The sequence below is a fragment of the Mesoplodon densirostris genome, chromosome 2 (genome assembly GCF_025265405.1).
Source record: "Mesoplodon densirostris isolate mMesDen1 chromosome 2, mMesDen1 primary haplotype, whole genome shotgun sequence".
NCBI lineage: Eukaryota > Metazoa > Chordata > Mammalia > Artiodactyla > Ziphiidae > Mesoplodon > Mesoplodon densirostris.
Window position 1 is genome coordinate 104,556,042 of NC_082662.1, and position 17,201 is coordinate 104,573,242.

At 44.2% G+C, this 17,201-nt stretch overlaps 1 protein-coding gene across 1 annotated transcript; it reads right to left on the minus strand.

The window, feature by feature from the left end:
- Positions 1–308: 308 nt before the first annotated feature.
- Positions 309–716, minus strand: NHLH2 (nescient helix-loop-helix 2). The gene has a single exon (XM_060086761.1). The coding sequence runs from the start codon at positions 714–716 to the stop codon at positions 309–311; it is 408 nt and encodes a 135-aa protein (XP_059942744.1).
- Positions 717–17,201: the final 16,485 nt, after the last annotated feature.

Consider the following 17,201-nt stretch of genomic DNA (forward strand, 5'->3'; position numbering starts at 1 on the left):
CCTAACACGTGGAGGGGAGGCCTGGAGGCCACTCGTCTGGGTGCCTCCAGGAGGTTCGCCTTGCCTGGAAAATACTCCCTACAAGCCCCAGGGCTCGCCAGACAACCCCACCCTTCTGGAGTCGGAAACCTTCCAGAGTCGCCCTGCAGACAGGAGAGAACACGGTGCGAGCCTCCTACCCGGTCCAAGGCCGTGGCGGCGGCCGTCCCGCTGGGCCACCGCTTCCTCCTCCATCGCCGCGGCGGCCGCCCGGGTTGGCCGCGTTTCACCCACTCCCGGCCAGGCGGCCCCGCGCCGCGACCCCGGCCCTACACATCCAGGACGTGGTTGAGATAGGAGATGTAGCAGATGGCCAGGCGCAGGATCTCGATCTTGGACAGCTTCTTGTCCGGGGGCAGCGTGGGCAGCAGTTTGCGGAGCTCGGCGAAGGCCAGGTTGAAGGCCTCCACGCGGATGCGCTCGCGGGTGGCGTGGGCCGAGCGGTACTTGGCCGTGGCGCGCCTGCGGCGGCGCTTCTCCTCGCGGCTCAGCTGCTGCGGGTGCGGGTAGAGCGCGGCCCGGCTGCCGCCCTTGCCGTCGCCTTCGGCCTCCTCCACCGGCTCCAGGTCCGACACGCTGCCCAACACCTTGGCGTCCGCGCCACCCAGCGACTCCGGGTCCGAGGGCGCCGAACTGGGGTGGTCCGAGTCGGCGGCTTGGTCTGGACTCAGCATCATTTTGGAGGCTGAGGGGGAGTCAGAAAAGTGATCAATAAAAGGAATGGGGGTCTTCTTTGGATAGGAGCGAGAGCGGGCGAGGGCCTAGCCTGCCGGGCCTCCGCGCGGCCCGGGCCGCCTCCCCACGGCAGGCCGGCGAGCTCCGAGAAGCTGACCCCGCGGGGAGGGAGAGCGCCGAGGCGGGCAGGCCCGAGAGCCGAGCCCTGCGCCACCGCCCGGCTCAGGAGCCAGCGAGGCCTCGCCTTGGCCCAGGCCGCATCCTGGACCTGACACCGAGGCCTGCAGGAGACCCACACCGGCCTGCGGGCCTGCTCCGGGGAACGACCGCAGGCCTGCGAGGCCGTTCCTGGGTTTTGTGCCTCTTTCGGCTAAATACAACTCGGCCATTCCGCCTCCCTTACTTCTTCTCCGACCCTGACAAACGAATGAATCCGAACGACGAATCCATCTGGGGTTTGCTGGGGGGCGGGGAGACGCGGAGCGCGCTTCCCGCCCCGAGCGCCTGGGGCGAAGCCGCCGGAGAACTGGGCGCCTGCGGGCCGCGCGCGGGTCTGGGGCGCGGGGCGGCCGGGACTCCAGAGGAACCCAGCCCTGAGCGCGGACGGAGAGCAGGCGTCCCGGAGCGGGAAGGCTTCCCCGTACGCCCTCGCGCTTCTCCGAAATAATAGATGACTAAACAAACGTGGAGGCTCCTTTCAACAGCAAATGGACTCTCACGCCCTCGCAGGCTCCCGAAGCACCATCTGTCACGCAGACAGCCACACACATCGGGGACCTAGGGAGACGGCGACGTGGGATAAGACAATGCTCCCGCAGTCTGCCGACCACCTCCCGGGAATAGGTCGGCGGCCGGGTGGCTGCGGAAGGAGAGGCTGGGGAGGGAAGGGAAGGGCCGGGGGGAGGCGGGCGCCGCGCCTGCTGCCCCGGCCCGAGCTGCATCCCCGCCCGCAAAGTTTGGTGCTCGGGGGCCCGGAGTCGGGAGCCCTCAGCTGTCCCCGGGCGGCCTGGCCGAAGCCGAGCTAGCCCGTCCTCAGCCTTCCTCTAAGGATGCGATCCTAGATAGGCCTCCTTGCCCGGCTCCTCCCGGGCGCCTGGAGGACCAGCCCCGATCGCGCCCCTCCGGGGAGGGGGCCGCTCCCAGCCGTGGGGCTTCGAGGAAATTCGGGCTTCGAGAAAGGGTCCGGCAGGCGGGGAGGCACCTGCGGGGGCTAAGCGCAACGATCGCGGGCACCGGGAGGGAGGACCAGGCTGCGAGCCCCGGGCCCCTAGTGCGCCGCTGGAGGGATGCTCGCTGGAGGAGAGATCGAGTCGGCGACGTGCGGCAGCGTTTGCTCCTAGACAAAAGCGGGGGCTGTGCTATCCGCTCCCAGCACCGCACTTGCTGAGGAGCGAATTTGGCTCCAAGGCCGCTTTCATTTCCCTGCGAGGAAAACAAGTCCTCTCAGCAAAATAAAAACAAATGCTCCAAGTGAAATACATGTGACTCCCTGTGGGCTTTTTACGGATACGTTTATAAGTAGAACACCTTCGCCTTGAAAGGGTATAAATAAATAGGCGAGTAATGGAAAATCACAATAAACCACAACATAGTTGTAGTTCGGATAAAAAGTTCCTGGGTTGCCCTCGAAGCATGTTACATTCTTCTCCAGATATCTTTTTAAAATATTCGTAAATAGCATGTCGTGTGTGCATTTTGTTTTTTTCAGCCATTCACTGAAATACATCTATAAATGCGATATGAATCATCTAACTTAGTTCCAAGCTGGAAAAAAATCATTTAAAGGAGGCTTACCTTGTAAAAGCCTTTTCGATAATCTTTTCTCCAATCTTTTAGAGTTAAAATCCCAGGGAATAGCAGGGAGAAATTCCAAAATATATTAGAAGCAGCAAATATTTATTACATTCAAAAATAAAAAAGCAGCTGTCATCTCGCTGGTGTCCACAGCGAGGGACGATAATATCTCAGGATGTGGACGATATGAATGATTGTTCACTTAGTTGATAGATCAAAAACGGCTTTTCCTTTTAATTGTTCTCAAACATTTCGGGAAATTCGTTGTTGATTTTTTTTTAATCGATGTGTTGAAAAGTCTCGTGCCTCTTTTCCTCTTCTAGGTCTCTATAAATAACAAAAGAGATGCAGAGATAAACACAATCACATCAAAGGGCTGATTCCTCCACTTTCTAATAGCGGAAGAATCAATAAGAGAGATGGTTAAGATAAGATTCCGCTCCTGTAGAACGCCTTTCCTTCCCTTAATACGACTGAGCAGAAACTGGGAAGTGCAAGGCAGAGATTCGATCTTGCTCAGAAGTAATTTTTTTTTTTTTTTTTTTTTTTGAGATAAGGCTTTGTTCAGCTGATGTCTCCCCAGTTCCCAGGAACACAATACTGTAACTCGGGGCTTAGCTTGCCTCTTCCTCTTCCCTCATTTACTTGTATGTTGTATAAACAGACACGTATTTCCAGTTTCAAAGTCTTTCAAGGCTTGGTTACATCTCCCACCCCCACCCCCTCCTTTCTTTACCTTGTAGCAAAATATATATAGTCAGTGGCTTGGAGATGTTTGGAGAAAGGTTGGTGAAAAGTGAACGTCTCCCGGAGTAACAGTGACAGGGAAGCGGAGAAAGACGAGAGAGGGTGGGAGAGCCAGAGCAAAGAGGCAGAGATGAGTGTGTGGCTTCTTGGCTGTCCTGGTACCAATTGATTCAGCCTGGAGATGGTGGAAGAGATAAAGGCTTAAGAAGGGGGATGGAATTTTTTTCCCTAAATTGATATTTAATGGGAAATCCTATTGGACAGAAACCTGGACATGAGTCACTTAATTGGACTTGACATCTGTCACAGTGTGGGAGTTTTCACAGCCCAAATATTTTAGCAGATCAGATTCCCACTGAATCTGTGCCATAAAATATAACAGTTGAAAGCAGTCCATGATAGAAACCTTAGCCTCTAGTCAGGATCTCTAGCCATAATCAGGTTATTTCTCTTTTTCAGATTATTGATGCAATATTTAAGTGCAAATAAACAACATATTGACTATGGAAAAATTCTCCTGGCACATTATAAAACCAATATCTTCCCTTAATGTTTAGGATAATGCTTGTGTCCAGAACATGGAAATATATACTATATATGGTGCTACAATAAATATATTCAGATATGCAACAGCTAACATTTATTTGTAATCATTTACATTTTGAAAGACACTTCAACAAGGCTTGATTAAGCATATTCATATTTTTGAGAGGTATCCTACACTGGACTAATTTTCCCATATATGATAAAAACCTTTCAATAGATTAAGTCATTGCTGAAATTGAGAACAGAATCCAGGTATTGTAATTTCAAGGATCAATATATGAGACCATTCTACTTTTCTGATATGTTTGTTTTTCTCTTCACACACTCATTCATTAAACTTAAAATATGGCATACTACATGTGTTGATTATTGCAGTTCATTCTTGCTTATTTTAACATGGGAATATTTAGCTGTGTGGCAGTGCATTGGGCCAGTACATAAACACTCACAAATCATCAGTGTATTCCAGCACATAATACCTTTGCCTTACATGACCCCACAGCCCTGAATTTATATGCCTCATGACAATAGGGAAAATCTAGTTCAACTATTTGGCCACTTTATAGAGATACTGTTAGTCACCATCAATTGCATATTATCTGTAATCATTTTAGCTTATTTGATTGTGCAAGTTTAAAAGAAATAAAGAGCATTGCAGCCTTACCTCCCGACCTCCCCAGTCCCTGAGGTAGCACTTGTGGCGAGAAAAGTCCTCGCTTTCCCTCCTAGATCCATTTTGCCTTAAAAACAGGTTTTATCATCAGGGGAGGGGGTTGACCAGCTCGCCCCTAGGAGTGACCCTCTGGGTTCCTCACGGCTGTCACCATTCCTGTTTGCCTTTGCACACATTTTTCATTGTGTGGGAGATTCCTGGACCAGAATGGGGGAGAGCATGGAGTGCCTCCACAGATAATGGGCACCAGCATTTCCCAGCCTTGCCTCTGTCCAGTCCTGGCACAGAAGTATATTTACATATCCCAGGACATTTAAGTGAAGGCAGAAGCCAGCCACATTTGGATGGCAATGGAAACAGGTGAGTGTATGAACTCCCAAGATAGTGAAGATGAAGGGAGAGGGGAGGTTTTCCCAGTCTGGCTAGGAGTAGTCAACGCTAAGCATTCATACACAGCCAGAAGTATACAAACAGATATACATCCACAGATATTTGTACTCTTCACCCCCAATTACACAAGCTGATGGGCTCTATTAGACCACTACACATTCAGACTGACAGATTGAAAACCTGGTGGGTCTAATCACCATAGCTCACGAGGCAACTGGTAGAGTGGCAAGCAACTGGTTACCCCGGTGTTGGGGAGAGGAAGGAGAAATGGGGAGACCATCCAGGGCAGGGCAGATTCCGCTATGGCGTGTGTGAATCCAAGCACACTTTCTTTTACGTTCAGGCTTTCTGCTTTCACACTTAACAGCCTGCATGTGCATAAATTAACCCATGAGTAAGCCCATGTAAACAGGTACACACTCAGATCCACCTAGACACACGGTCATGGTCACAGACATGGATTCACACTCGCACACACGCATTCTTTCTTCCAGGAGAGGCCCCACCCTTGCCTTTTCTAAGACCTCCCCGGCACAGATGGTCCCTCCTTCTGTGCTCCATAAGCACTCTTTTCATATCTCCCTTAGAGACTACATTGTGTGCTGTGATTCTTGGTTTCCATACCTTGGTCTCCCACTAGGCTGTGATGCTTCTGGGGAGGACTGTGGCTCATATCGCTAACACCCCTGTCCGAGTTTGACATGTTATAAGGACTCAGTACATTTATGATAAATGACTCCCTGGGTACAGAGGCACCCAGGATGTTTGTAACACAGAAACACTTCCTCCAAAAGACACCCATGGTTTCAGTTGTACCAGTTTTCTCTCCTATAGTAATGAGGATAATAATCCTGCCCAATTCACTTCAGAGGGTGGTTATGAATCTCAATGTATATAAAAGTATTTTATAAAATACTAAGCACCAGGCAAATAAAGATATTATGAACTATTACTCCTAATAGTAAATAATATTATTAAATCAGTGGGGAGGTAGAAAAGCCAGACTTCCTGACTCTATTATATGCCAGCTGTGTGAACTTAAGTGAGTTACTTAACCTTTCTGGACCTCAGTTTTCTATCTGTAAAATGGGAATAACAAAAGTATGTTATGTTATATACTTTTCCAAAGATGAGCAAGATAATCCATGTAAAGTGCTTAAACAAATGCCTAGTTTATTTAGTCTTTAGTTTATATATATATATTTATGTATAATATATTTAAATATATAATATTTAGTCATGCTAAATAAGTGTGGGTTATTAATATTGTTAATAACATGATTCTTACTATTCAATATAAATATATATAAATAAATACATACTGAGAACAGGAAATATAAATGAAATTACACAAAATATACACATATCCAGTGTGTGTGTGTGTGTGTATCTGTGTGTGTATGTATATAGATAGATAGATAGATATGTATATATCTGGCAAGTAGCCTAGAGTGAGCACTTTCCATATGTCAAACATAGGTCAAGGGACTTCACACATATTAACTCATTTATCTTCACCACAAAGCCATGAGGTAGTCCCTGTTGCATACAAGGAAACTGGGACACAGAGAAGTAGTCTACTCAAGGTCACATAGTTAATAAATTATAAAGCCAAGGTTTAGACTCAGGTGGTCCAAATTCAGAAACTGCAACCACTATGCACTACTGCTTCTATGGTCATGGTTTTCTATGCAAATATACTCAGGCAGAAGAATTACTCACCAAATGAAATGCATATTTTGAGGGAGAAGTATATATACACACAAAACATATAAATTACCACATTTTTCATTCAGAGGTGGTCAGAGAGTCACAGTAAGTTTTGAATACTTCCTGTGAGTCTCGTATTGTGCCAGACACTGTCGGACTACAGAGGCTTTATAATCATTTGTTAATTCAACTAGACAGCTATTTCTAATCTATTTTCTTAAATTTTGCACCCCATCAGTAAAAATGTTCAGCATACATATCCAGTGTATGTATGTTCATTATTAACAAACTTTATACATGTACTATTGTAGTAGCATATTCTGTAATTATAAAGCATACGCAAAAAGACATTTTAAAAGGGCGATAAACATAAAATTAGCAGTATTTATAAAATAATTTTATTTATTATCATACAAAAACCTCTTAGCAGCACAAGATATTATTGGTAATATATAGTTTTTTTAAAGAGCAGTAAGCTTTACTTTACTACAGTTATTGGTTAATCCTTTGAGATAACATGATTTGATGGTCTGGTTTTAAGCTCAGTTTATTTATTAATGGCTAATATGGCAGAAGAAGATGTAATACAAAGATTCAAAGATCCAAATAGAAGATCATCATTGATTGTACTAAATTATGATTCTCATTTTTCTATCTTATCTATCAAATATGCCAAAATTTTTTTGAAATTTGGTTAGCAATTTTCTTTCTAATGTGAATTATTCTTTTTAACAAATGGGCTCAAAGCCCTGAAACTCTTTATTTGAAAACGTTTTTAACAGTTTGGAAATTTCTATTTCCAAGTGTTTTAAGTGTACAGGTACAAGATATTTTAATATGTGGCATATTTCTGTTATTTCAGTGGCAAAAAAATGACGTAACGATAGAAAAATGTCCAAATATTTCTTTTCAAAATGCATTCACCACAGCACAAACTTCTTTTTTTTTTAAGTTATCATTTAACTCCTTTAAAAATATATATTTTACTTAAAGAGACACATTGAGCGTGAGTTTATTTTTAATCTGCTGGTATTTAATCTGCTGGAGTTTATTTTTAATATGCTGGTATGCTATTACAGCCCTTTATCATCAAAGAAAAATAAATTTGGAACGTTAATCTTTCTTTTTAATATTGATTGATTGATTGATTGATTGGCCGCCTGGGTCTTAGTTACAGCACGTGGAATCTTTCGTTGTCGGGCACGGGCTTTTCTCTAGTTGCCATGCGCTGGCTCCAGAGCACGCGGCTCTGTAGTTGCGGTGTGCAGGTCTCTAGCTGGTGCTAGCCAGCATACCTCCTTGTGGGGCAGCAGAATATATGCTCTCTTCTAGTTTCATATATTGCAAAGATGCACCCATACTTTAAAGGACTCATATTTCTAAAACTAACTACATGGCTACATCCTGTACCCTTCTGTTCCAACCTCCTTATGGAAAATTCTTGCAGTGGAATTATTTAGTGAATCAATTTTGTTTGTGATAGAATCTTTGGCCCCAGACCCTATATGTATTTGATTTAAAGCAGCCATTTTCTCAGTGGTTACACCTCCACAGTTTTTCCATAAATCATTTTTTTATTAAAGATCATTTCAGTGGTAAGTGTATCTTCTCCCATATACTTTACCTTTAGTGCCCTCTTAAAAAGAGAAATTTTTCATGTATTTCATTATTGAAACAGAATCTGTAAAATACCATGAGCTGAAGCATGTTAGAAATAGCTGCTGTTCTTTCATCCAACTAAATAGCAAACTTCCAACACCATATAAATTGGTCTAATACTTGTCTCTTCACATCTTCAGCAATGTTTCTCAAGCTTCTGTCAGCGGGATTTGCTGACATGGGAATGCACTTTAGTTTGCCATCTTATTTGTTTTGCCATTTCCAGCAGTGTTTGGCTTTTGCTATAAAGTAAGAAACCTCAAAAGAGGCTTCTAAACATTTATCATTATATTTAGTGAAATGTTCAAAAGCACTAGACCTTGAGTATGGCATGCTTTTAAACACCACTGGAAAACTCAAGAGATTTGCATTCAGCTTTTGGATGCTTAATTTTTAAAATCAGTTCGTTTAAGTATAGTTTTTAGAGAGTAAACTTCACCCTTCCCAGATGTTCACTTCTATGAATTTGACAAATGTATACATTCATATAACCATCACAATAAAAATATAGGGCATTTCCATCACCCCCAAAAGTTCCCTGTACCCCTTAGTAGCCAATCCCTTTTTCCACACCTAGCCTCAGACAAACGCTAATCTGATTTCTGCTCCTGTAGTTTTGCCTTTTCCAGAATGTCATAAAAATGGAATCATACAGCATGTAAACTTTTGAGCCTGACATCTTTTGCTTAGCATAATATTTTTGAGATTCATCCATATTGTTGTATCAGTTGTTCCTTCCTCTTTCATACTGTCCACGGTATGGATACAATACAGTTTGTTTATCCATTCACAAGTTAATAGACATCTGAGTTGTTTCCACTTAGATACTAAGAATATAGCTAATAAATCTGGTAGAACTATGTACATACAGGTATATATGAGGGCATAAGTATACAGTTCTCCTGGGTAAATAACTAGAGGTAAGATTTTTGGCATGTATGGTATTTGCTTAACTTTATAAGAAACTGACAAACTGTTTTACAAAGTAGTTGTGTCATCTGCATTTTCACCAGCAACACTGCAGTTGTTCTGCATCTTCGCTAGTATTTATTATTGTAACTCCGTGCTTCCACTGTAGGGGGCAAGGGTTTGATCCCATCTGGGAACTAAGATCCTGTAAGCCCCCCAGCTGCCATTGAAATTTTCTCTTGATTTTAGGTTTTCAGCAGGTTGATTATGATGTATCTAGGTGTGTGTAAGGTGTTTCTGTTTGTTTGTTTGGCATATATCCTCTGTGAGGTTGTCTGGGCTCCTTGGATCAGTGATTTACTGTCATTCATTATTTTTGGAAAATTTTTGGCCATTAGTTTTTCAAATAACTTTTCTGCCCCATTGTCTTTCTCTTATCCTCCTGGGACTCCAATTACAAGTATGTTATAATGTTTAATACTGTTCTAGCTCTCTTGGATGCTCTGTTCTCTTGTTGTTACTGTCATTGTTTTATTCTTCTTTCTCTTTGGATTGTTGTTTGGATAATTTCTATTGACAGATCTTCGAGTTAATTGATTCTCTCAGTTGGTTCAGTCTATTGATGAACATGTTGAAGACATTCTTCATCTCCAGTATTGGGTTTTTCATTTCAAGCAGTTCCATCTTTCCTGAAATTCCCCATCTATTTATGCATGTTGTTTACCTTTTCCACTATATCTTTTTACATATTAATCATAGTTGCTGTAAAGTCACTGTCTGGTAGGTCCAACATTTTGGTGTTACCTGAGTTTTCTCCTGTTGATTGCATTGTCTCTTGACAGCAGGGTGTATGTGCATGTGTGTGTGTGCGTGATATTTTTGAGTAAATACCAGACATTACATGTAGCACAGGAGAGAATAAAATAAATACAATTTATGTCAGGAAATGAGCATTACTCTTCTTCTCTTAGGCATGTGGAGGGTTGAGTCAGGAAAGTCAATCTAGTCAAAAGTTGAGCTGGGTTTGGGTTTTATTGATGCTATGCTTCCCATCAGTACCCCACAGACTTCAAATTCTCCTAGTGGTGTGCCGTCTTTGCCTTGTGCTTAGGGTGGGAATTGTTACGCCAGCGGCTTTTCTCAGGATTTTTGCTCCACCATGCCTTTCCTGCATGCCTGCATCACAGAGAAGATCTCTCACCATGTGCTTGCCCCATCCCCAGCTTTAGACAAATGGTGCTTTGTTACTTCCATTGGGGATAAAAGAATTTCCCTGTTGTTCTACCCCAGTCTAAGGGGGGAACCTATGTACTTGAGCCTCAGGTGTAAGGTCCCTCTCTGCGTTCCTGCTCCTCCTGCCTATGGCAACCAAGTTCTTCCTTGTATTTATGGTCGATGTTGGGCAGGAGTTTGCGTCCCCTCTCCCAGTGGTAGGAAACCTCTACGTGATATTAATTTAGGATTTTGGGCTCAACATGGCTTTGTACTTCTCCCCTAGAGAGAGTCTTTTCTTATGCCCTTCCTTCCTCCCACAACGTATCTTCTTCTGTGCCTTGGGCAACAATCTTTGCTGCTCCTCCCCCAGAAGCTTACAGCTTTTTCTTCACATGCAAGAAGAGCCTGGGGAAGTGCATGGTGTTTTGTGTCTGACCCTCACACCTGTCAGTTACCTTCTGTATACATGTTCTATCTCTAGTCTTTTTATGAGCACTCAATAGAGGTCCAAAAATAAGAGTCTGTGAACAGTATGAACTCCCTTGGGTTGGGGCTCTCACTATTCTGGACTGACACACTAGCCCGCACTTGGCCTTTGGCAGTTGCCTAGAATTATAGCTATTTCTTCTTCCCTACTTGTGTCATAGACTGTACCTTATTCTCATGTTCTCTGCCATAGGTGAGAGAGTTTGTGTCTCCTGTCTCTCCTTAGAAGGGTTTGTCTCTCTTTGGAACTCAAGTTGTTCTATTGTCTTGTGACCTCAGCTTTCTGATAGGTTCAATAAAACTTTTTTTTTTTTTTTTTTTTTTTGCTGTGTTGGGTCTTCGTTGCTGAATGTGGGGTTTCTGTAGTTGCGGCGAGCGGGGTCAACTCTTTGTTGCAGTGCGCGTGCTTCTCATTCCGGTGGCTTCTCTTGATGTGGAGCACGGGCTCTAGGCACACAGGCTTCAGTAGTTGCAGCATGCAGGCTCGGTAGTTGTGGCTCGCGGGCTCTAGAGCACAGGCTCAGTAGCTGAGGTGCATGGGCTTAGCTGCTCCACGGCATGTGGTATATCTTCCCAGACCAGGGATCGAACCTGTGTCCCTTGCCTTGGCAGGCAGATTCTCAACCACTGCACCACCAGGGAAGCCCTCAATAAAACTTAAGATTTTGTTTTTTATCTGGATTTTTCTCATTGTTAGGATGGGAACAACATTCTCTGCAACTTTTTACGTCTTAAGCAGAAGTGAAACTTCAGGCTCAATATTTTTAAATCTTGGTTATTATGATAGCATTGAACTATCGTTAGCTATATCTCAAGGTAAAAGATACACATAGGTTGAATTTCATTGTGAATTAATTAACATTCTTGATAATTTAGAATTTGGGGACATGTTCTTATTGGATCTGTTTAGACCAGCATTGTTTTTTATTAAAATGTGGTTGATGAAGTGTTCACTGTAGCAGTGGACAGAGTGACAGCTGCCATTTTCTTGTTTGTTCGTGCCTGCATTACTAGTATTATGTTTCATTTATGACGTCTTTAAATGAATTATTTTTAAGCCGCTTGTCTCTTTGTGAGGCTTAATTTTCTTAAAGCTAGATAATATAATTGCAAATCCTCTTAACCAAGCATATCAAACTACAATACATCACAGTACACTGAAAGTGATTAAATGACAGAGGTCTCCACTGTCAATCCCTGTAAGTTTGAGACCTCCCACTCTTCCCTGAGGATCCTCTTACACCATGCATGACATATGATTATAAGACATAAATATCAATTGAGGGAACCAGGATCAATCCTCATATTACATATTAGTAAAGCTTAATTTATTTTTTTAGATAAAAAGTTTGTTAGAACATTAGAAAGAGAAATTAGAACTGTTAGAAATTATAATATTTTCTCCCTAAATTTTAACAGATCTTCTTGTTCTTCTCCCCAGCTTGCATACACCCTTACTTAAAAGACACTGCACTAGACTCTGAGTCCACTGAGGATGGAACTTGTACCTCAGTTGCTATTCCTCCCAACTCCTGGTATAGGCCTGATATCTCGTACTTAGGCAAATTTTATACTTGTTGAATAAGTACCATGAACACATGGTCCCCTACTTTCAAGAAGCCTTATCTTTCACCAAAGGAACTGGGTCAATTATGACAGCCATGTGAAAAAAAATAGAATTCTATCCAAGATACTGTAGATTAACTAAATTGTATCATGTTGATGATAACATCCACTTGATTTTAGAGAAAGGGAGTTAAATACAAATTGAGGGAGTCTTGGAAAGAGGTACATGGAGACGTTCCACTTGGGCTGAGCCTTGGCACTGGGGAGCGTTGCAGTCAACAGAGACAAAAGTGGCCTTTTGCATCAAAGAAAACAGCACAAGCAAAGTGGAGCAGGGGCAGGGTCTGGGTGGGTAGGTGGTCATAAGGGATAATGACCACACCAGCGGCCTGAGAGTCGGGGGAGGGCTGAGGAACTTTTTCAGGCAGAGGTACACTCACTGGCACTAACTGGTGGTCATTTCTGCTCTCCAGTGCCTTCCAGCTGATTCAGCAGAAGCCAATGCACTGGGGCAGCCACAGAACCACAGAAGCCAGAGCAGGATGTGTATCACCATGGCCTCTTCTCCCTCCATATCATCCCTCTAATGCATACATTTATCCTTGTTTGGCTTATTTAGGTTCAAAAACAAATATTTATTTAGTGATAAAATGAGGCAAATACTATACAAGGCATCAGAGTTAAAGACGAATAAGATATAACTCCTGCCTTTAAGGAACTTAGTCCTATGAGAGAGACAGCCACGTAAAAGGAATATTTACATATCATGCACCAAGTTCCAAGATAGAGTTTGCACAATACATTATGGGAGATCAGAAGAGAGAGAACTAATCCAGTTCTGGGGGAAGGGGAAAAGGAATGAAGAGGAATGGTACACAGCAGAGAGAGCTTCTTAGAGAAATGAACAATAAATCTGAGTCTTAAAGGTTGAGTAGGAGTTACTTAGGTAATGAAGGAATAAGGGAGCTATTCTAAGCAGAGGAAAAACAAATGCTACTCATTTGAAAAGTATAAGGCAGGTGGTAGAGGGAGATTAATCTAGAGAGTTAAGTAAGGGCCTGTTCATCGAGGGTCTTAAACAACATGTTACATAACTTAGAAGAGATTAAACAGGAGACAAGATCTGAATTATATTACATTTGTGTCAGCAGCACGAAAGCAGGCTGGAGGAAGAAGATCTGCTGGGAAATTGCTGAACTGATCTAACTGAGAGATGATAGAGGCTTGAGTTAGGGTAGAGAAGAGGGGATGGCTACAAGGAATATGTCCATGGTGATAGCAGGACTTGACTAATTGGATGTAAGACCATGGATGGAGCTCAAATCTCTACCTTGAAACAGGTTGGAGACAATCAAAAGGAGAAAAGATTTACAGGCAGATAACGAGTTTGGGGCAGGGGGTGTTTGTATTTTATTTTATTTTTTAATTGAAGTATAGTTGATTTTTAATATGTTAGTTTCAGGCATGCAGCACACGATTCAGATAGATAGATATATTATTTCTTTCTTCAGATTCTCTTCCTATAACTTATAGGTTGTTACAAACTATTGAGTAGAGTTCCCTGTGTTATACAGTTGGTCCTTGTTGGTTACCTATTTTATGTATAGTAGTGTGTATATGTTAATCCCAACCTCTTAATTTATCCCTCCCCCCCACCCCCCCTTTCCCCTTTGGTAACCATAAGTTTGTTTTCGATGTCTGTGAGTCTCTTTCTGGTTTTAAAATAAGTTCATTTGTGTCTTTTTTTTTTTTAGATTCCACATATAAGTGATATCATATGGTATTTGTCTTTTTCTTTCTGACTTACTTCATTTAGCATGATAATCTCTAGGTCCATCCATGTTGCTGCAAATGGCATTATTTTATTCTTTTTTCTTTTTTCTTTTTTTTTTTTTTTTTTTTGGTGGTACGCGGGCCTCTCACTGTTGTGGCCTCTCCCATTGCGGAGCACAGGCTCCGGACGCACAGGCTCAGCGGCCATGGCTCATGGGCCCAGCCACTCCGCAGCATGTGGGATCTTCCCAGACCGGGGCACGAGCTCATGTTCCCTGCATCGGCAGGTGGACTCTCAACCACTGAGCCACCAGGCAAGCCCAAGCAGGTGGATTCTTAACCACTGAGCCACCAGGGAAGCCCTTCATTCTTTTTTGTGGCTGAGAAATATTCCACTGTATATATGCACCACATCATCTTTATCCATTCATCTGTCAATAGACATTTAGGTTGTTTCCATGTCTTTGCTATCGTGAATAATGCTGCTCTGGAAATTGGGGTGCGTGTATCTTCAGTGACGAGTTTCATTTTGAGCATAATGAGTTTGAGGGACCAATGGAAAATCCAGGTGAAAATTTCCGTAGGGCAGTTGGGTCACAAAACCTGGATTTTAGAGAGCAGCTTGGGCTGGAAATAATCTTCAGTTCATGTGTGATAGCTGAAACCATGAGATGTGAATGACATGACCCAGAGAAGTGTGCATGGTTAAAGAGTAGGGGGCAAGTACAGGGCCCTGTGGAATATCAGCATTTGTGCAGCTGGTATGGAAAGGAGCAGTCACTGTGCTTCACACACGATGAGCGTGCAATCAGGGAATTGGACACCTAAGTAAACAAACCCTGCTCTGTGAACAGCCCACTGCTCCTGTCAAGAGCCAAGGGCAGTCCCTGAAGCATCAGCAACATTTACAACAGGGGCAGGAAAGAGAAGTCCATAGAGAACAGCAAAGAATTGTTCCAAGAGGTACAAAAACAAGCAGGAGAGGGTGAGATTCCAAAGCCAAAGGGTTAAGTATTTCAAGAAGGAGGGAGTGACTCTGGTGTCAGTGTAGCAGAGAATTCTGGAAAAGAAAGAATGAACATTGTCCCTTGGATCTGGCAATGTCAAGGGCACTGGCCATCTTAGCTACAGCAGTTTCAGTGGTGAAAGCTGGACCCAGATTCTCCTGGGTCCAGGTTGAAAGGAAGAAAGGGAAGTGGGTCCCAACAGACTGAGAGAAACCAGAGGAACCTCACAATGGAAGTTGCTCTGGGATTGAAGAGAAGGCTTAGCAGGAAAATGGGAAGGAGTGCACTGTGGCCAGAGAGCAGAACTCCAGGAAATACTCTGGGTTCCATGGGAGAAGTGGCCAGAGAAGACTGGTGGTGACCTTGAGGAGGTCAATGAAGAGTTAGGCTGGGAGCTGGCCTGGCTGCCCACATGGAAACTGAAGTCACCAGGGCATGAACAGGGAGATTGTGAGTCTGATCAGTTTCAGTGCATTTGGGGAAATGGAAAAAGGTTGCTAAGCGATAGAGATGAGAGGGGCAGAAGATGGTAAAGCACAGTGATGTCAGACTCAACAGAGTAGGGATATTTACCTGAGGGTAGAAGAGAGTGGTGCAGAAGCAGCCTTGGCAAATGAGGGTGACTTGAAGGTCTGGAAGGTGTGGAGAATCAGCCACCTTCCTGAGAGAGGGTCCCGGGGGAAGCAATGTCCTTAGGTCTCGCTTAAGGCCAAGACAGGTGGGAAATGTGGCTTGCATATGCCTAACCCAGAGCAGGAGTTTCTGAAGACTCACTGAAAAAGTCTGGGAGGTGGTGGGGGGGAGCAATGGGAGGTCAAATTAGAGAAGAGGAAGCACAGAGCAGTTTGGGCTGAGAGTAGGGGAGGCTTGAACACAAAGCAGGCTTGGAGCTAGAGCAGAGGGCAAGGATGACGGGGCTGGAGGCCCAGAGGCCTCAGCTGCACAAAGAGCTGCCTGGTGAGAAAGCATCCGAGGCACCTGGGTGGAGGCTGGAGGCCCAATCAAGCTAGGAAGTGGAGCCTGTGGGCTGGGGTGGGTCTGTGCCCCAGAGCAGAGGCTTCAACAGCAGCCCCAGGGGCCTCACAGACATCTTCCAGGGCTGAGGTGGGCCAAAAGAGCTGTCCTAGCTCCTACGTTCTCAGTCTCCACCTTACCACCCCAGTTTTCCTTTTACTCTGCTTTCCCTAGATGCCTTACCTCCCTCCCCGAGCACCCTTCCCCTCTCCTTGCATCTCCCCTGACCAGCAGCCATGGCAGCTTGTAACACTGGTAGTATCACAGGAAAAAAGAGTTTCTGTTCATTTTCCAGAATGACAGAAGCTTTGCCCTTCCAGAGGCAATTTTTTTTTACTTTTTTTTTTTTTTTTTTTTTTTTTTGCGGTACGCAGGCCTCTCACTGCTGTGGCCTCTCCCGCTGCAGAGCACAGGCTCTGGACGCGCAGGCTCAGCGGCCACGGCCCACGGGCCCAGCCGCTCCAGCAGCATGTGGGATCTTCCCAGACCGGGGCACGAACCCGCGTCCCCTGCATCGGCAGGCGGACTCTCAACCACTGCGCCACCAGGGAAGCCCCAGAGGCAATTTTATATTTAAAAATTTCATAATAGAGATTGGCCAAGTTTTTGATTTTACCAATTTTGATAAAAGTTTTTGATGGACATTTGTTTGCTTAATGAACCGTATGAAGTATGATTTAATTTTTCTTAATGACTAAGAGGCCTCATGTCTGTTTTCAAAGGAGGGAGCATATAGACAATAAATAAGTGAATGTGATGACGAGGGTGATCGCTACAGACACAGTTATGCATCACATTATACTACAGCTGATGCTCAAGGGACTCCTGGAATAGACCAATGTCAGCGTCCATGCTGCATTACCAGGGAGTCTCTAACAGCCCCACTTGATGCCTCTTGGTCCGCTTTGTCGTTGTTGTCACTGATGGTTCTGTCTCTTGCCTTTACTCCACCTATTACTGCCCTGGGCCTGGCATGTCCTGCATCTTCTAATCAGTTG

Coding starts and splice junctions, on each gene's coding strand:
- NHLH2 (XM_060086761.1), bottom strand. CDS start 716: ATGATGCTGAGTCCAGACCAAGCCGCCGACTCGGACCACCCCAGTTCG.